General features: G+C 44.0%; 3 protein-coding genes across 4 annotated transcripts; all 3 read left to right on the top strand.

The window, feature by feature from the left end:
- The first annotated feature begins 16 nt into the window (after positions 1 to 16).
- On the top strand, positions 17 to 2,721 carry LOC101759603. Of its 2 annotated transcripts, XM_012842563.2 has the most exons (3): positions 17 to 261; positions 493 to 612; positions 685 to 2,721. In XM_012842563.2, exons 2-3 carry the CDS (start codon positions 511 to 513, stop codon positions 2,470 to 2,472), a joined length of 1,890 nt encoding a protein of 629 aa, XP_012698017.1. In that variant the 5' UTR covers positions 17 to 261; positions 493 to 510; the 3' UTR covers positions 2,473 to 2,721. The 2 variants fall into 2 exon arrangements, with proteins under 2 accessions (XP_012698017.1, XP_022678657.1); XM_022822922.1 differs by lacking the exon at positions 17 to 261 and having other exon boundaries at positions 328 to 612.
- A 100-nt stretch (positions 2,722 to 2,821) lies between these two features.
- On the top strand, positions 2,822 to 3,343 carry LOC101754611 (cysteine proteinase inhibitor 8). The gene has a single exon (XM_004987057.3). The coding sequence runs from the start codon at positions 2,883 to 2,885 to the stop codon at positions 3,231 to 3,233; it is 351 nt and encodes a 116-aa protein (XP_004987114.2). The 5' UTR covers positions 2,822 to 2,882; the 3' UTR covers positions 3,234 to 3,343.
- A 626-nt stretch (positions 3,344 to 3,969) lies between these two features.
- Positions 3,970 to 11,544, top strand: LOC101760006 (methionine--tRNA ligase, chloroplastic/mitochondrial). The gene is made up of 12 exons (XM_004985195.4): positions 3,970 to 4,307; positions 4,868 to 5,011; positions 5,112 to 5,261; positions 5,760 to 5,927; positions 7,119 to 7,243; positions 7,955 to 8,048; positions 9,009 to 9,107; positions 9,344 to 9,524; positions 9,689 to 9,804; positions 10,426 to 10,581; positions 10,859 to 10,987; positions 11,162 to 11,544. Exons 1-12 carry the CDS (start codon positions 4,032 to 4,034, stop codon positions 11,324 to 11,326), a joined length of 1,803 nt encoding a protein of 600 aa, XP_004985252.1. The 5' UTR covers positions 3,970 to 4,031; the 3' UTR covers positions 11,327 to 11,544.
- Positions 11,545 to 16,036: the final 4,492 nt, after the last annotated feature.

The following is a 16,036-nucleotide window of genomic DNA, read 5'->3' on the forward strand; positions in this document are numbered from 1 at the left end:
CTAGCTGATGAAGAAGCAAAGCGACAGCGCCTGCCCTTGCACCAGTGCACGACCGGCCGCATCGGCGTCTCCACACCCAAAGCGCGTCGTCTCGTTTGCCACGGCGCCTCGTTTTCGCCGGCTCCGCTCGTCCCTGCGGCTCTCTGCCTATATCAACCTCCCTTGACCACCCATTTCATCGTCGCACTCTCGTTACACCCGTGCTTGGGCAGTCTATTTTGTCCAGTGAGATCGATGCGCCTGACCTGTGCTCTGAACTAGGTACGTGAGCTTTCTTGTCCGATATCTACGTGAAAACAAAGTTCTGCAACTTCTTCAATCTCCTATGTCGTTCGGTCCCTTAGTTCACGCGATTTGTTATGGCAGAGCAGTCGAATTCTTGTACCCTTCTGTTCATCAATCTACACTGAAACTTTACAGAGACTGACCAGTCTTCAAGACCACGCGTGGATGATGACATAGATATCAAATCTTATTGTCTATCGAGTGCAGGAAGCCGCAGGAGAACTGATGGCCGAGATCGACACTAGACCATTAGAATCCGTGCAGGCCGCCGTGGGCATCTTCGACCGGGGAGGCGACCAGAGCAGGCTCATCAGTCCGGACACAAATGTGCGTTGAATCCGCTACTTCCAACTTCCATTTGATCGTGACAAAACCATTCACTTGCTGGCGAAAACGCAGGAGGAAGAGATCGCCATCCTGACCAAGGAGCTCGCGGCCTGCAAGCTGCAGCTGGAGGTCCGAGAGAGCCAGCACAAGCAAGCGGCCCTGGAGATCGAGGCCCTCGAGAAGGCCGTGCGGGACCTCTCGGACCAGTACGAGAGAGACCGCGCGCGCATCGCCCAGCTCGAGGCCGAGAACGCAGCGATCGCGAGCCGGCAGGCGGCGGCGGACGGCGAGCGCGGGGCCATGCGGGACGAGCTGGCCGCCGCGAGGGCCGAGCTCGGCGAGGCCAGGGCGTCGGTCGCCTTCGTGCTGCGGGAGGTGGAGGCGATGGAGACGAGGGCCATCCTGGAGCGGGAGAGCACCAGGGACGCGCTGGCGCGGATCCTCCGGCTCAACGAGACGGTGCTGTCGTCGGCGGTCGCCGCAATCAGGGCGGAGGAGGAGAGGTCGTTGTTCTTCCAGGAGGCGACGCTCGAGTTCTTTAACTCTGACAGGAATCTGGAGGTGGTGAGGAGGCAGGTGGAGATGGCGGAGAGGATGGAGGAGGAGCTGCTGGCGAAGACGGTGGAGATCGAGTACCTGCGGTCGGAGCTCCAGCAGGTGAAGGAGATTTACGTGTTGCCTGCAGAAAGTTCTGATGCGACAACGGTGATAACAGCTGCTGCTGGCTGCAACAATTTTGATGAACATGATCAGGTGCAGGCATGTGAATTAGGAGTGAGAGATACTGAAGCGCAAACGGAATTCACGTTTCAGCACTCTGCGGAAGAATGCTTTGTTTCTGAAATCTTCAGAAATGATGGCCATGTTACAACGTGTGATGAAACCAAGATGGAAATCGAGGTATCCGAGGATGTAGCAGAGGATAAGCAAGGAGCAGACGTTATGGTTCAGGACACGACAGTCCTTGAAGGGAACTCCGATGATCAAGGGACAAGTTGTCTTGACGCTGAGATCTCTGGAGAAGATCACAATGCCATTCAATCAGACAGCAGAAATATTTTAGCTGAAAACAATCAAGAACCAGCTGAAACAGATAGCGTGCTTCCAAACTCCACGGCGTGCCAAGGTAACGATCTCCACCTGCAACATCACGAGGAGGCCAAAGCAGACGCCAGCTTTGTCCTCGAGAGCTCGAGGGACGATTTCCAGAGCGTGCACTCTGACGCCAAGGACACCAGCATCGCCGAGCCTGGAAACGTCGCGATCGTAGAAACCCAAGAACAGCGAGCAGAAGCCGCCGCAGCTCCGACCTCCACGCCGCGCGAAGGCAACCCAGACACTTGCGTCGTTGCCACGGAGATCGTCTCCAATCACGATGACGAGTTCTACACGAAGGAGCTGGAGCCCGAGCGGGGGCAGGGAGGAAGCAAGCTTGACGGGTACGTGCTCGTGTCGAAGAGCGGCGACGGGGACGTCGCGGCCAGGGACAAGCAGCTGGACGCGGCGCGCGCGGAGATCAGCGACCTGCGGTTCAGCCTCGAGGAGGCGGTGCGGCGGGCGGAGCTAGCCGAGGAGGCGAAGGCGGCGCTGGAGCGGGAGCTGAGGGAGGAGCTCCGGAGGAAGCAGCAGCATACCCCCTTGCGGCGGCGTGCGCCGTCGGATTCGGAGGACGGCGGGCGCCCGGCGGCCCTCGAGGGGGCTCCTCTGACGCCCGCGCGGACGCGGTCGACGCCGCCTCACGCGCCTTCTGGGACGACGCCGTCCACCGGGGCGCTGAGAAACGCACGGCCGGGAGGGGAGGACATGCCGACGCCGCGCGGCTTGACGCTGGGAAAGGTGCTGAACATGAAGTACAAGTGAATGTTTCCATTCCCCAGAGGTTTTGTTCTGTAGAAATGGCTGCTGATCCCTGTTGAGTGTTGAAGGTTCACGACTCCATGCATACTCAACAGTGCTTTTCCATTGCAGGATTAATGTAATTGGAATTGTTCTATGTGTTTGATCCTCCGGCGGTGAATATATATATTGTAGCACTAAATTAATTGGTTGCTTGCTATCTGATGGTGAATATATACATTGCAGTGTAGGCATCTAGCTATCCAATAATTAATTCATACTACGCTCTCAAAAAAATTAATTCGTACTAGATGCCTTGGTGCTATTTAACGATGCCCAAAGCCCCCAAAATGTCCTCACAGCACCAGCCACACCTCCGTCTCAAACTGAAAACCCAACTGGATCCAAGCCTGCCTGAAACCTCACGAAAATCAATGAGGACCTGCAGCCTCCTCGTCGCCATTGCCGCCGCCATTGCCGCCGCGGCCACCACCCCCGTCACGGCGACCCTACATGGGGGTTGGGGAGTTATCCCCGACGTCGAGGACGCTCACGTCCAGGAGATCGGCGCGTGGGCGGTGGCGGAGCACGTGAAGCGCGCCAACGACGGGCTCAGGTTCGGCAAGGTGGTGAGCGGCGAGGAGCAGGTCGTGTCCGGCGCGAACTACCGGCTGGACATCGTCGCTGTGAACCTCGCCGGACAGAACGCCACGTACAACGCCGTCGTGTCCGAGCAGATCTGGACCAACACGCGCAAGCTCCTCTCCTTCGACCGGGTCAAGTGAGCGAGTGACAATCCGTAATTTTAGCATGGAGAGATTAGGTTGTGTTGATCCAGAATTTTGGATGTAATAAGAGATAGCGACCGTGCTATCCGGGTTTTATGGGACACCTTGTCATGGTCTTAGTCATTATCTACTGAATTATGGATAATTTCAGGGCTTGAATTGTATGGATCCACCCAAGTTGTGAAAATCCAGCTCTTGTGATCCCTTAGATTGAGGTCCAGCTTTTAGTAACAATCTATTCCCTCTGCTGTAGACCGTTTTAGTTTGTTTAGGTTTATAGATATTATTATGCATCTAGATATAGTGCATGTCTAGGTGTCTAATAATATCTATGAACCTACAAAATTGAAATCGACCTGCAATTTGAAACAGGAGGAGTATAATTTAGCTTTCGCGAGTCCTTTGTCCTAAAATATTATTCGTTTTGATTTTTCGAGATAGATAATTTTTACTATATTTCTAAATATAATATATATATATATATTTAAGTGCATATCAAAACTATATATTTCAAAAAATCAAAATGAATAATAATTTGAGTAGAAGTAATTATAATTTAGCTTTCACAGTCTGAGGTGGAGGTGGACCTAAACAAGCCATAGTAAAGGAATGTACTCCACCAAAATAATAGCATGGGCGAGCATGTAAACACAAGGAAAACTAATTGCCGGCCCAAGAACATCCCGGATCCAGCCCAGCAACACGCCAACACTTCCAATCCACACACTGTTCTTCTCACGAACGCACGACCCAAAACCCCTTCCACATCCATCTCCTCCTCCGGTGTCGACCGCCATGGCCGCCGGGCGGGCCTTCCTCGGCGCCCCCTGCTCCTCCCTCGCCACTGGTGCCCGCCGCCTCGCCTTTGCTTCGCCTCCGCCCCGGGCGCTCGCCCCTGCGCTCCGCCGCCGCGTCGCCGGCCGCTGCGTCGCCCCCGTCTCCTCGTCCCCTGACGCGGCCTCCGCACCGGAGCCCTACGTGCTCACCACGCCACTCTACTACGTCAACGCCCCGCCGCACATGGGAAGCGCCTACACGACCATCGCCGCCGACGCCATCGCTCGCTTCCAGGCAAGCCTTCTCCTCGTACGACTGCAATCGCTGTGTTTTCGATCAGTTTGGGGTCGGACTTGGGAACCTGCACGAGTAAAATGGTTTCAATCCGCACATCCGCGGCCCGCGGGTTGCATCAATTTCACTGCAGCACTAATATTTAACATACATTTTTGCATGAAGTAATGCTTTACAAACATGGGTCCAAAATACAAACACGTTTTGTTAAGGGTCATTTGTGGTACTGTGGTAAATGTATGACGCGATTAAACGTTGGACGATCAGGTAGTGATGCACCACTCTGTTGCACATGCATTTCCCAGATGGAGAGAGAGATTCTATATTTTCCATAAACTCTAATGAGTTCATTGTTATAGCTTCATACTATTTCAGTTTCTAGCTGCACTCTCGAAGAAGTTTGTTAGGTTTACAGTGTTACTGTAATGGACACAACAGTGTGGTCTGCTGCATTTTACATCCAGTTTGCTGGAATTACCAGCTCGTATCATTTGCCCATTTAGCTTAAGCTAATACTCGAGTTCAGTTGCTCTCTGTTGATGATGCTTCTGTGGTTGCAGAGGTTGCTAGAGAAGAAGGTTATATTTATTACTGGAACAGATGAACATGGTGAGAAAATCGCCACTTCAGCGGAGGCTAGTGGTAGAAACCCAAAGGAGCATTGTGATGCTATTTCAAGTTCATATAAGATGCTCTGGGCTGATGTACGTCCATAATACCAAATTTCAGTTTACATTGCTGTTGACAACAGAGTAAATCATGAGCTCACTTCAGTCCTCCAAATTTGTTTCACATTTCTTGCAGTTAGACATAGAATACGACAAGTTTATCCGCACAACTGATTATAAGCATGAGGCTGTTGTCAACGAATTCTATTCTAGAGTATTAAACAGTGGTGACATTTACAGAGCTGACTATGAAGGACTTTATTGTGTGAGCTGTGAGGAGTACAAGGTAAGCTTCTTTCTCAACCTTCTTATATGGTACTAAGCCATTTTCAATCAAATATGGCAGTACAATTAAATATACTAATCAATACAAATACATTTGATTACTTGCTGTGACATTTTAATTCATGTTACCTACTAAGTGGGTTTGCTTTCCTATACTTCTTTTTTGGTTTTACATGGATAAAGATCTTGGCTATTTATCCATTTTTATGGGGGACTGATGCCTATGCCAGCTGCCATGCCTAATCTGTCTTAAGGGCAAGTTTGGATTAGCTCTTTGGCCCTTAAAAAAATTTGATGCAAAATAAACAGTGCGAAAGTGCAAGTTTATTTTGCTATGCTAATGAAGATAGGGGTGTGCACTATATTGTTATGTGATGATGTATTTTAGTTTCCTAATTGTTTTATGTAGGCAATTACATTATGCCATGTGCACTTAAGTATGTTGGCCTTATTTTCGTTATTAGTACTTGTAATAATGTTTCGTTTCAACTGGATGCAGGATGAAAAAGAGCTAGCGGAAAACAATACGTGTCCTGTGCATTTGAAGCCTTGTGTAGCAAGAAAAGAAGACAACTATTTCTTTGCCTTGTCAAAATACCAGCATAAGTTGGAAGAGCTGCTGGCAAAAAATCCTAATTTTGTAAGGCCGTCACATCGCTTGAATGAGGTGAGATTTTTATTTTTGTTTGTATATGGTTTTGTTCTATCTTTCTGTGACTATTGAGTTACTGTGCATCAATGCAAATTGTGGTGGAAACTGTAGATCGTTTGTACAAAAATGCAGACGTATCAGATGATTTGAGCACATACAAGGTAAAAGTCTTAAAAAGATGAATTTGACATATTAATTCATGAAGCTTTGCCACTAATTTTGTTGACATGTGCCTTAATGAAGCTTTGCCACAATTTTCTTGATTATGTTTGTGTTGTCAAGTACGTACTAACCAAACAAAGAAATTTCATTGGGTAAGGTGTTGTTGTCGTATTGAATAAAAATCTATGATGTACATTTTCTTATAAGTATCGTGTCAAGTAGTAACTCCATTGAGATCCTGACTAGGTTAAAGATGGAAACTAAGATGACAACATTTACCAGATCGGGAAAAAAGAAAACTGCCAGCATTGCTTTATATGTAAAAAAGGAGACTCAGTAGTTAATAGATAGTGAAGGGGCTCTGTGGGCCACAATTGTTCCTTTGTATACTGTGCAGTTAGATTAATACATCATTGATAATGAATGTAAACCAAGCCTAGTCCTAGCGTTTGAAAATTTTTCCTTACTGTTTCAAGGTAGGCGCGCTGACTCATATGGGCATTAGTGCACGTGCATGTCAAGCAAGGTCTGACCATAGTCTTAATGTTTTCCATGTAACAAATTCCGCAGTCGTTTGAAAAAAAGGGCTGGTCATCTTATTAAGTCAGTGCCGAGATCATATTTTATTTCTATTTGATTAAATTTGCAATAGGAAGTGCACCGTTATTTTCTTGCATGATGACAATATCAAGAATAAATTTGTTTCCTGCTACTGCAAGTTTATCCAATCCCTTATTTACCAGTTACCACTGTCAGACATCAGTGATACAGGGGAGCCCCATGTGTTGTTGAGACATCGATGGAAAACAAGGGATTTCAAAACTTTGCAATGGCAAATAAGGAATTGAATCCAATATCTAAACCCACAAATGTTCAACTCTCCCATTTTGAGCAAAATATTTATATTTTAATTTCCAGCTACAGCATAACCTGGGTAGTTAGGTTGCTTCATTACTTATCAGTCTTGCTGTTTGAACATGCTTATTTTTATTGTTTTAGAATATACATGTTCTTTATTATATCTCATGAAGACACAGCTTGTAGGTCCAAGGCTGGATTAAAAGTGGATTAAGAGACTTTTCTATTTCCCGTGCATCTGTAGACTGGGGCATTCCGGTGCCAAATGACACCAAGCAGACAATATATGTGTGGTTTGATGCTCTATTAGGGTAAGTTTCTCGCTTCATGCCTGCTCATTTGCACATGACCACACCCAAAATTGCCAACTTGCTTCTGTTTGTAAGGTCTAAGAGTCCAATGATAACCTGACGACCATGTTTACACTTTTGGGATGCTCTGAATTCTTAGAATTTGTTATTTTAGAAGGATTACTGCTTGTTGTTTCCCCTTGTAAGTACTGGAGACTAATTGCTTCGAGTTCATCTGAAAGTCTCACTGAAGGCTCTCTTAATGGTCTTCTCTTTCTATGACACTGATTAACTGCTTTTTTAGTATTCTCTGTGCTGTTCACGTATGTTGTGTTGTGTTTCATTGTGCTACAGATAATAAAGTTCCTGTGTGTGTGTCTGTTCTGGCATAGCCACATGTATGTTAAATTTCATAGTAGACATAGCCACATGTATGTTAAACTTCATAGTAGACATAATAATCCATTTTTATATTTGGCATAGCCACATGTATGTTAATAATCCATTTTTATATCAGATACACTTTACTACTTAAGCATAATTTAGCCTATCCGTGCAATGGAAGAACAGCGAGCTCTTGGTCTTTATTACTCTGCTATTTGATTGAAGACTTGAGTCTTGAAATGGGGATGAAGATTGTATCTCTTTTAGAATTCTTATTCCCAAATCCAACAACTCAACCTACTCTTTGGTTTCATTTTGTTTGACTATTACATGTTTTTGTCTCTGTAGGTATATTTCAGCATTACTAGATGATGGTGAGCAGGCAAGTTTGCAGCAAGCCATTGATCGTGGTTGGCCTGCCTCCCTCCACTTGATCGGAAAGGTTTATTCCAAGCATTTTTATAGCATTTTGAAGCATTCATGTTCTTTTACTGTGGGCTTCTCTTCTCATTCCTAATTAATACATTTATTTGGTTGCTTGATATTTTCTTTTGATGATAAGGAACTCCTATAAATGGATATGAACTTGTATAGTACCAGCCTACTTGTTGGGGTTTTAACTTATCTTTTTAAAGGAAAAAAATACTGTTAATTGCAAATGATATATTTAAATTAAGAAAACAGCATGAACTCTTTTCTGTTCTATAGATGAATCAACTAACATCACTTGGTGCACCTAGCTTATTTTTTTTTGTACATGGAGAAATTTTTCACCCACTCCATCTTCCTATTTTTAAAATAGAACCCAGTTTAACCTTGTTTACGTTGAGTCCTGCTTCACAATCATCTACTTGGGGCTTGGGATAATAAAACTCTGATGTGGTATGGTAGCTAAGTACTGTTATGGCACAAAATCTTGAAAAGATCATTGGCATATTGGCAAATTTGATAAAACTGTTGAGAACTTGAGTGGTAAGGTCCCAGCTGAAACAAATTTGTGAGAGGTAGCTTTTAGTTTCTGAAACTGACAATACTGGTACTTAACTCCACATAGAATAGAACCTTTGTTCTTGTATGTTAAATCTAGTAGCCTTTTATTTGTCTTCCAATGCCTGTAAACTTGCATTTCATTTGTGCTTGAGAACTGTCTTTTAAACATCTGTACTTTTTTATATTTATATATTTATTTACTGCTTAGAATATTGTCTCATTCCCTCTCCACTGCGAAATGCAAATTAAACAGTGCTAACATATTTTCCTAGAGCTGGTCAGTAATGTAGGGCATTGATACCGATGTTCATTTTACAAGCAAGAATACTGGAGGGACTTCTGATTTTTTTTAAAAAAATTGCCCCTAGATTACGGTTTGTGATGAGGTTGTGTTTGTGTGCATGTACTTCAGGACATATTGCGGTTCCATGCAGTTTACTGGCCAGCCATGTTGATGTCAGCAGGGATAAGTGTTCCTGATGCAGTTTTTGGTCATGGCTTCTTGACAAAGGTGAATCTTACTTATTTTGATGTTTCTGTTTCCATTTCTACAGCCCTGGCAACAATATAACACTGTACCATAAGTAAATAATAATGAGGGAAATAGTAATCATTGTGTATAAAGCCAAAGAGATTATAACAATTTGAGGATGGCCTATTTCTTTAAACTTCATTTCTGTAAGAAAGGTAGCTTCATCGAATAACTTTTACTTCATGCACCATTGCCTTCTATTTTCGAAATTGTAGGATGGCATGAAGATGGGGAAGTCATTAGGCAACACTCTTGAACCAAAAGATCTGGTAGAAAGATTTGGTGGTGATGCTGTTAGGTACTTCTTCTTGCGTGAAGTAGAATTCGGCAATGATGGGGACTATTCAGAAGAACGCTTTATCAATATCGTCAATGCTCACCTTGCTAACACAATTGGTATTTCTACTCAAGTATCTTTGTTTCTATAACATGTGTATACTCTTTATGTGTGCTAAAATTTATTGTGCCTTTTGCCTTCTTTCTTCACACAGTGTTCCTTATTTGTGTTAACTATGCATCTTTATGTGTTAATAATGATATCATTTTATTCATTTGAATAGGAAACCTCCTTAACCGCACACTTGGGCTTCTAAAAAAGAACTGTAAATCCACACTAGCGGTTGACTCAATTGCTGCAGTGGATGGAGTACCATTCAGAGAAAATGTAGAAAACCTGGTAAGTAGGTCTATCAGAGGAGTGGAGGATTTAACGATAAACCATGAGTTTTGGTTGAATGTAGAGTCTGATATGTTTGAAACAGGCTGCAGAAAGACTTAGTAAATGTAAGTTCTAAATATAAATACATATAGAAATTTGTTTTATAAGTGAAATAATTCCATATTATACGTCAGAAAAGCTAAAACTTAATAGTAATGAGTTGCTCTCTAGTTTACAATACCATATGGTTGGTTTCTACTCACATAATCTGTTTGGTATACATCAAGACTACAGTAAATGTGTAATGCTCTTGTAAGTTTTATTTCTTAGCATATGGCAAATAAAGACAACAACCATTGTCATACTAGGTAAACTAGTTATAATTTATGGATTAATTGTTCATCCTGTTAATATGTGGTGAAGGTTTTTTTTCTTTGTATTGACACTATGGGTTGCCAATCATGTGTCGGTTTGATCTGTTGTCCGGACCCATGATACATCTGGATGTTTCAGACCATCGTCTGCTATTATATGCGTAATAAATACCACATATTTGTATGTCCTGTTTTTTTATTTGAGCGAATATTTGTATGTCCTGTTGTGTATCTGTTAGCATCACAGGGAAAATTATTTATACAGGTGGACAAGGCAAAGCACCATTATGAAAATCTTTTGCTGTCATCAGCATGTGAATCTGTTTTAGAGATTGGTAACCTTGGAAACTTGTACATTGATGAGCAAGCACCATGGTCCTGTTTCAAGAAAGGGGGTGAGAGTACTGAAAAAGCTGCAAAGGTGACGATTTGAAACTACTGTTTAAGATAATTTTTTAATGATCTAAATAATGCTATTTGATGTGAGACATTGAGCTACTCATTAACTGACTACGTTATTTGTTCTGTTGTTAAATATTTGGATGAATTAATGTATATTTATTATTTCATCTGTTCTTGGGCAAGTTATGCTACACATATTTATGAAATTACACTTATCTCACAGTATTGATGTTCGAAAGTCGAGTGGCATTATAGTTATGACCTGCTCTCTTAATTCTGTCTCCTCTTATCTACAGGATCTTGTAATTATTTTAGAGACAATGAGAATAATTGCAATTGCGCTATCTCCTATCACCCCAAGCCTTTCGCTGAGGATTTATACACAGCTTGGTTTCACTGAAGACCAATTTAGGGTATTGAGATGGGTATGTTCTATCGAATATATGCTCTGATGTCATTTCCATTTCTTTGCAAAATTTTATGGCCATCCTCCGAAATACAATCTAACATCCTCATAATGCAAAAGGTCAAAAGCATTTACTTCAAATGTGCCTCAATATTCGTCCTGAGCATGTAATTTTTGTCAATTATGTTCTTAGGAGGATACGAAATGGGGAGGCTTAAAAGCAGGCCAGGTAATGATGGAGCCAAAGCCAGTCTTTGCAAGGATAGAAACTGAGACGGAAGCTGAAGCTCAAGCAACTTCAAAGGCTGCAAAAGGTGGGAAGAAGAAAGCACAAAGTAAAGGTCTCGTAGAAGCATAAAATCACTGATGGAGTAGCCTACTTGTTCCTAGCCAAAAAAAGTCACATATTTTATTGTGTAGATAACAGGAAATCACCTGCAATTCAAAAGCTCTGTCAAGGCATGGAGCATCGTGAGATAACTGACTTTCAGTTTTCTTATCCCATGGGTTCCAGTCTAATGTAGTACAACTTTTTTCCCATTTGAATGAGCCAGCAAGAGTCTTGTCGGATTACAACATTTTTTTCCTGCTTTGGGAGGTTTGGCTCAGAGAGAGGAGGGCAGAAGAGAGAGGCTGAAACGAAGAAGATAATCTAGTGGCTCAGCTTGGGGCTGGAGGCGACTCTAGCGCGTCAAAACCATTGCCACCTGCGCCCTCCATCCAGAACAAAAGTCAGTCTAGTTTTCTACTAGGTCAAAAAAAAGTTTGAAACGGAGGGAGTAGGACCTTATCTGTTCTGACAAATCTTTGATGAATTATAGAACAACAAATATAACCAAATTCAAAACATGGAACTCCCAATTTCTTCAAAGATGTCATGTATGGACTATACACGTCAGCAATCATGCAGCACCAGCACAAAAGGCAGCCGGCAACCAAGCGGAAGGACATGTAGCAGCAGGTAACTCACAGCAACACAGTTCAGGAAAGGGACTTGGACCACATTGGCACATCAAACACCTGATATATATACTACATGCAATTCACATACCTCAGCCATGTTTAATTCTACAACGAAGGAAATGATACATGGATAAAAACAAAGTTGCAGTTGTTGAAGTCATCCCTGAAATTAGAAAACTGATCGCAAGCCAGTATTGCTAAATTCTGAAGTTTGTAAATGGAGGATCAAATGCTATACAAATCAAAATAAAATCATGTAAATGCAGCCAGAACTAATCTGTCCTTGACAGTTACAGATGATGCTAGTTCTCATTTCAATAGCGTATTCTTGGGTCTTAATAAAACGAAAAATATGCAAAAGAAATAATGTTGATTTACTAGGGGAAACCGTCGAAATAGCTCAATGCTAAAAAATTTTGTTTGGCTCATGGTGGAGGAGCCTTACAAGCATCGCTTCCGGGAGTGGATGGTGGTGCATGACCAATCATTCCTAGCCGAGCACCAACGGATTTATCGTGAGATCTAGAACACCACTATATCAATATGAGGTATATAGAGGAGTTCAACAAGTGATGATGAAGAATGCACGTGGCTTAGAGACGGAACCAACAACTCCTAACAGGGGCACATGCCCCCACTTGGATTCTTAAATATAAGTTAAACTTGTGGATGCCAATTTATGTTGACCTGGGCGCCACAACCAGTGCTTGCAGATAGCAACCACGTCGTCGTCGTTGCCGAGGTTATGTTAGCCGAGTTGCCGAATAGTATAGACCAGTGACAGGCAAGTCCGTTCACCCATTAAAAAATAAGGGAATTGTGGTACAGGGAATTATGCACATTAATGTATGCGCGAAGGTTAAGTTTGTCTTTAATAACACCAAAACGTTGTTGTCTGATAACAGATATAATGAATCATGATCATTGTTAAGAAAACGGAAGGCGGTCATTCTAAATGGTTGCACAGCATTGACTTAGCGTAACAATTAGACTTTGCTCTATGTTATTATCTCACGTTTTTTTATTTTGATGTCAAATGATGTGATTGTTTCATTCATCATGTTGCAACGAAATAATTGGCCACCACCATTTTAGAGTAATGTCCAGTCCTATGATAAAATTTACCCAATAATTCTAAAAACATGATATGAGAGGAGTCTTTGTCATGACCAAGTTAGCTCAGTATAATTATCTGAACGTGTACCGATGTGTGGTATAGCCCTGGTCGTAAGGTTTTTTTTCTTGAAAAGGACTGGGGAAAACTCTTTTCCTTATAATTTTTCTTATCCTAATAAAATTTAAACCAAAGCTTTTGCTTCCCTTTCAGGGAAAAAATATTAGGGGAGCGGAGAGAACCGCCGTTATTTTTATGCACGTATGTGAACATTTGCACTCATTATGTGGGCGAAAAGTAAACATTGGGTTACAATTGTGTCCATGTTTCAAAATAAAATCCTTGATACTCGATTATTTGAAGAGTCAATGCGAATAACGTGGTGGATGTCTTGGGACCTCCAATATTAAACTTCCGAACGATCAACACAAAATTAGCATTGATATTCATGTCCACCAAGATCCAATGTGGGCAAATATTTTACCTATTAACCAATGTTTATTGGAGTTGTCACCAATGCTTTGAATTTTCGCACTCCGATCCCATCGTCGCAGGCGGCAAGCACGCCCCTGCCCCGCGCTGACCATAGAATTCTCACTTCCCTTTAGGCCTTTACTGCCACCATTCTAAGCTTACATTCCCTTGGTTGCAATTTTCGTTAAGGTTCACTCGCTGACAGCTGGGCCCGCAGCTGCCCTGCCCCCTCCGTTATCTTTCCCAGCCGCACGAGCGCGCTTGCACAGTTCGGCGACGGACCAGCCGGAGGAGAAGCGTCTTGGCCGAGCGCACGGCCTAGCCGAGCATGCGGCCTGGGCGAGAGCCCGCGGGTGCCGGCTGCCGGGGGGCGCACGCGGCCTCCAGGCCTCCAGGGCGTGCGTGTCGAGCCGAGGCCTGGCCGAGCACGGCCGGCACGCGGCTAAGCAAGCGACGACCACCCTCCGTGCCGCCCGTTCGTTTGCTAGCATGCATTGTCCTGCAAAGGATTTGCTGGCCGAGCACGGCCGGCACGCGGCTAAGCAAGCGATGAAGGCCGCAACGTCGCCGAGCTCGACCCGGAGATACGCGAAGGATCCGCCGGCCACGGCCCACGGGGGGATCTTGATGGCGAACTCGGTGTAGCAGAACACCGAGAGCGTGGCGGACAGGCCGGAGGCGGACGCCACCTAGGAGAGCACGATGGTCGATAGCCAGGCCGGCGTGGTCGTGCGCCCCCTGGCCCGTGAGCACAATGCCGGCGCCGATGACGGAGCCGAAGCACCAGATGAGGCACCAGCGCATCTCGTTCTCGCTGCGCGCCGAGCTCGTCAGCGTCCGTGTGGAGCGGCCAGCAAAGCGGTCATGGAGGCGGGCCGGGGTCGTCGTGCTCGTGCCAGCGCCGTGCGGTAGGTGCCCCAGCTCGCGAACGATTTCGAGGGCATCGAGACCTCGACTCTCGAGGGCATCCATCAACAATGCTACCCAATTCTGGACAGCAAATATTAGGGACACGATTTGGGGATTCGAACTGATAGAAGAGGAATCAGGGACTAGGAATGATAAATTAGTCAATACCGCCCGATTTGTAGTTTATATTACACACAAGATTTACAATATTTAGCACTAAATACATACTCCCTCCGTCACAAAATACTATTTATTTGGATTTTCTATTTCCAAAACTTTTGATATGGATCTAGATGTATGTATGTCTAGATACGTAGCAAAAGCTAGATATGTAGAAAAGTCAAAACGAATAGTAATTTGAGACGGAGGGAGTACATTGTTCTTAATCAACCAAAGGATTCAATGGTACATTAGACCTTGTGTCATGTTTGTTGTCATGTTTGTACTATGCAAGATCGTGCTGGGTCTTGCGACAATCGTGGCTTTGGAAGGACTATATAAGATAAAGAATGGTGAGTTGGTCCCTTTCTCTGAACATGAGCTTCTCGACTGTGACTCGCTTCGTATGAATTTTTCATTACAAAATTATGACTTACATGAAGTGTTGTATTATTTTAAAAAACACATAGCCACATAGACAAGACAGAGCTTGTAGGAAGACAAGGGGGCATGGCCCCCTCATGTTCCATCTATACTCTTGTACACCTATATATTAAATTAGTTTTGAGATTACATTTATTCATGCATTGTAAAATTGTTGTGGTTATTGTGGTCAACCACCACTGGTACGGATAATGTTTAGATGGCTATCCGTTCTGGATTGCAAAGAACTATGCCCAATTAAGATGAAGGTGGTTATTAAAAAATAATCCAAAGAATTAGGCCTAATTAAGATGAAGGTGGTTATTAAAAAATCCATGAAGATAGTGGTTAGATGATGTATCAGGAGGCATGTCACACGCCACCTTGGGGCCTACGCGGCCTATCTATTAGGCACGCGTTTCCTATTACACCGTTTATGGTTTGTTGGTTGTCATATATTTATGAATTGTTGTATGCATAGGAGGTTTATCGTATTAAGTGAATACAAACTGTAAATGTCAAACTGCAATATCAAGGAGTGTTAAATTATTTTTCATGATCAACACATAGTTGTAATAAAGTGTTTTATTGTATGCTAAGGAGTAATGATCGGTTAATCTTCATACCTTAGTACTAGCAAAGCATTGCAGTGCTACTCTGCCCACTTCCAAATAACCCTGTTAAATTTGAAGCCACACGGTTATATGCCGTGCATTTTACATATAATATAGGCAAATACCCTTCTTAAAAAATATGGGCAAATACCGTAGTAGGGGACTGGAGCTCCTCACCACCTTCCATTCCACCAATCCACTATCTTTTCCACACAGTACCACACGAGTCCTGGAATGGAAGCGGAAGCAGTCCGATGACGCCGTCGTCGTGGTTGTCATGGCAGAAAACCATGCGTGCTGGCTTCCTGGGCCGAGCCAATAGACCATGGCCGCGCCGCGGCGCACACGCACATCAGCACATGCCGCGCGGCTTGACCCGGCGGCATGGCCACTGCGCTCGCGGGCGCCGGGG

This window comes from Setaria italica, chromosome IX (genome assembly GCF_000263155.2).
Source record: "Setaria italica strain Yugu1 chromosome IX, Setaria_italica_v2.0, whole genome shotgun sequence".
Classification (NCBI taxonomy): Eukaryota; Viridiplantae; Streptophyta; class Magnoliopsida; order Poales; family Poaceae; genus Setaria; species Setaria italica.

Bases quoted from the DNA above. Each gene is read 5' to 3' on its own strand.
- LOC101760006 (XM_004985195.4), top strand. From the start codon at position 4,032: ATGGCCGCCGGGCGGGCCTTCCTCGGCGCCCCCTGCTCCTCCCTCGCC. The intron at 10,582-10,858 runs GTGACGATTTGA...TCTTATCTACAG, and splicing joins GTACTGAAAAAGCTGCAAAG to GATCTTGTAATTATTTTAGA. The intron at 10,988-11,161 runs GTATGTTCTATC...TTATGTTCTTAG, and splicing joins AATTTAGGGTATTGAGATGG to GAGGATACGAAATGGGGAGG.
- LOC101754611 (XM_004987057.3), top strand. From the start codon at position 2,883: ATGAGGACCTGCAGCCTCCTCGTCGCCATTGCCGCCGCCATTGCCGCC.
- LOC101759603 (XM_012842563.2), top strand. From the start codon at position 511: ATGGCCGAGATCGACACTAGACCATTAGAATCCGTGCAGGCCGCCGTG. The intron at 613-684 runs GTGCGTTGAATC...GCGAAAACGCAG, and splicing joins TCATCAGTCCGGACACAAAT to GAGGAAGAGATCGCCATCCT.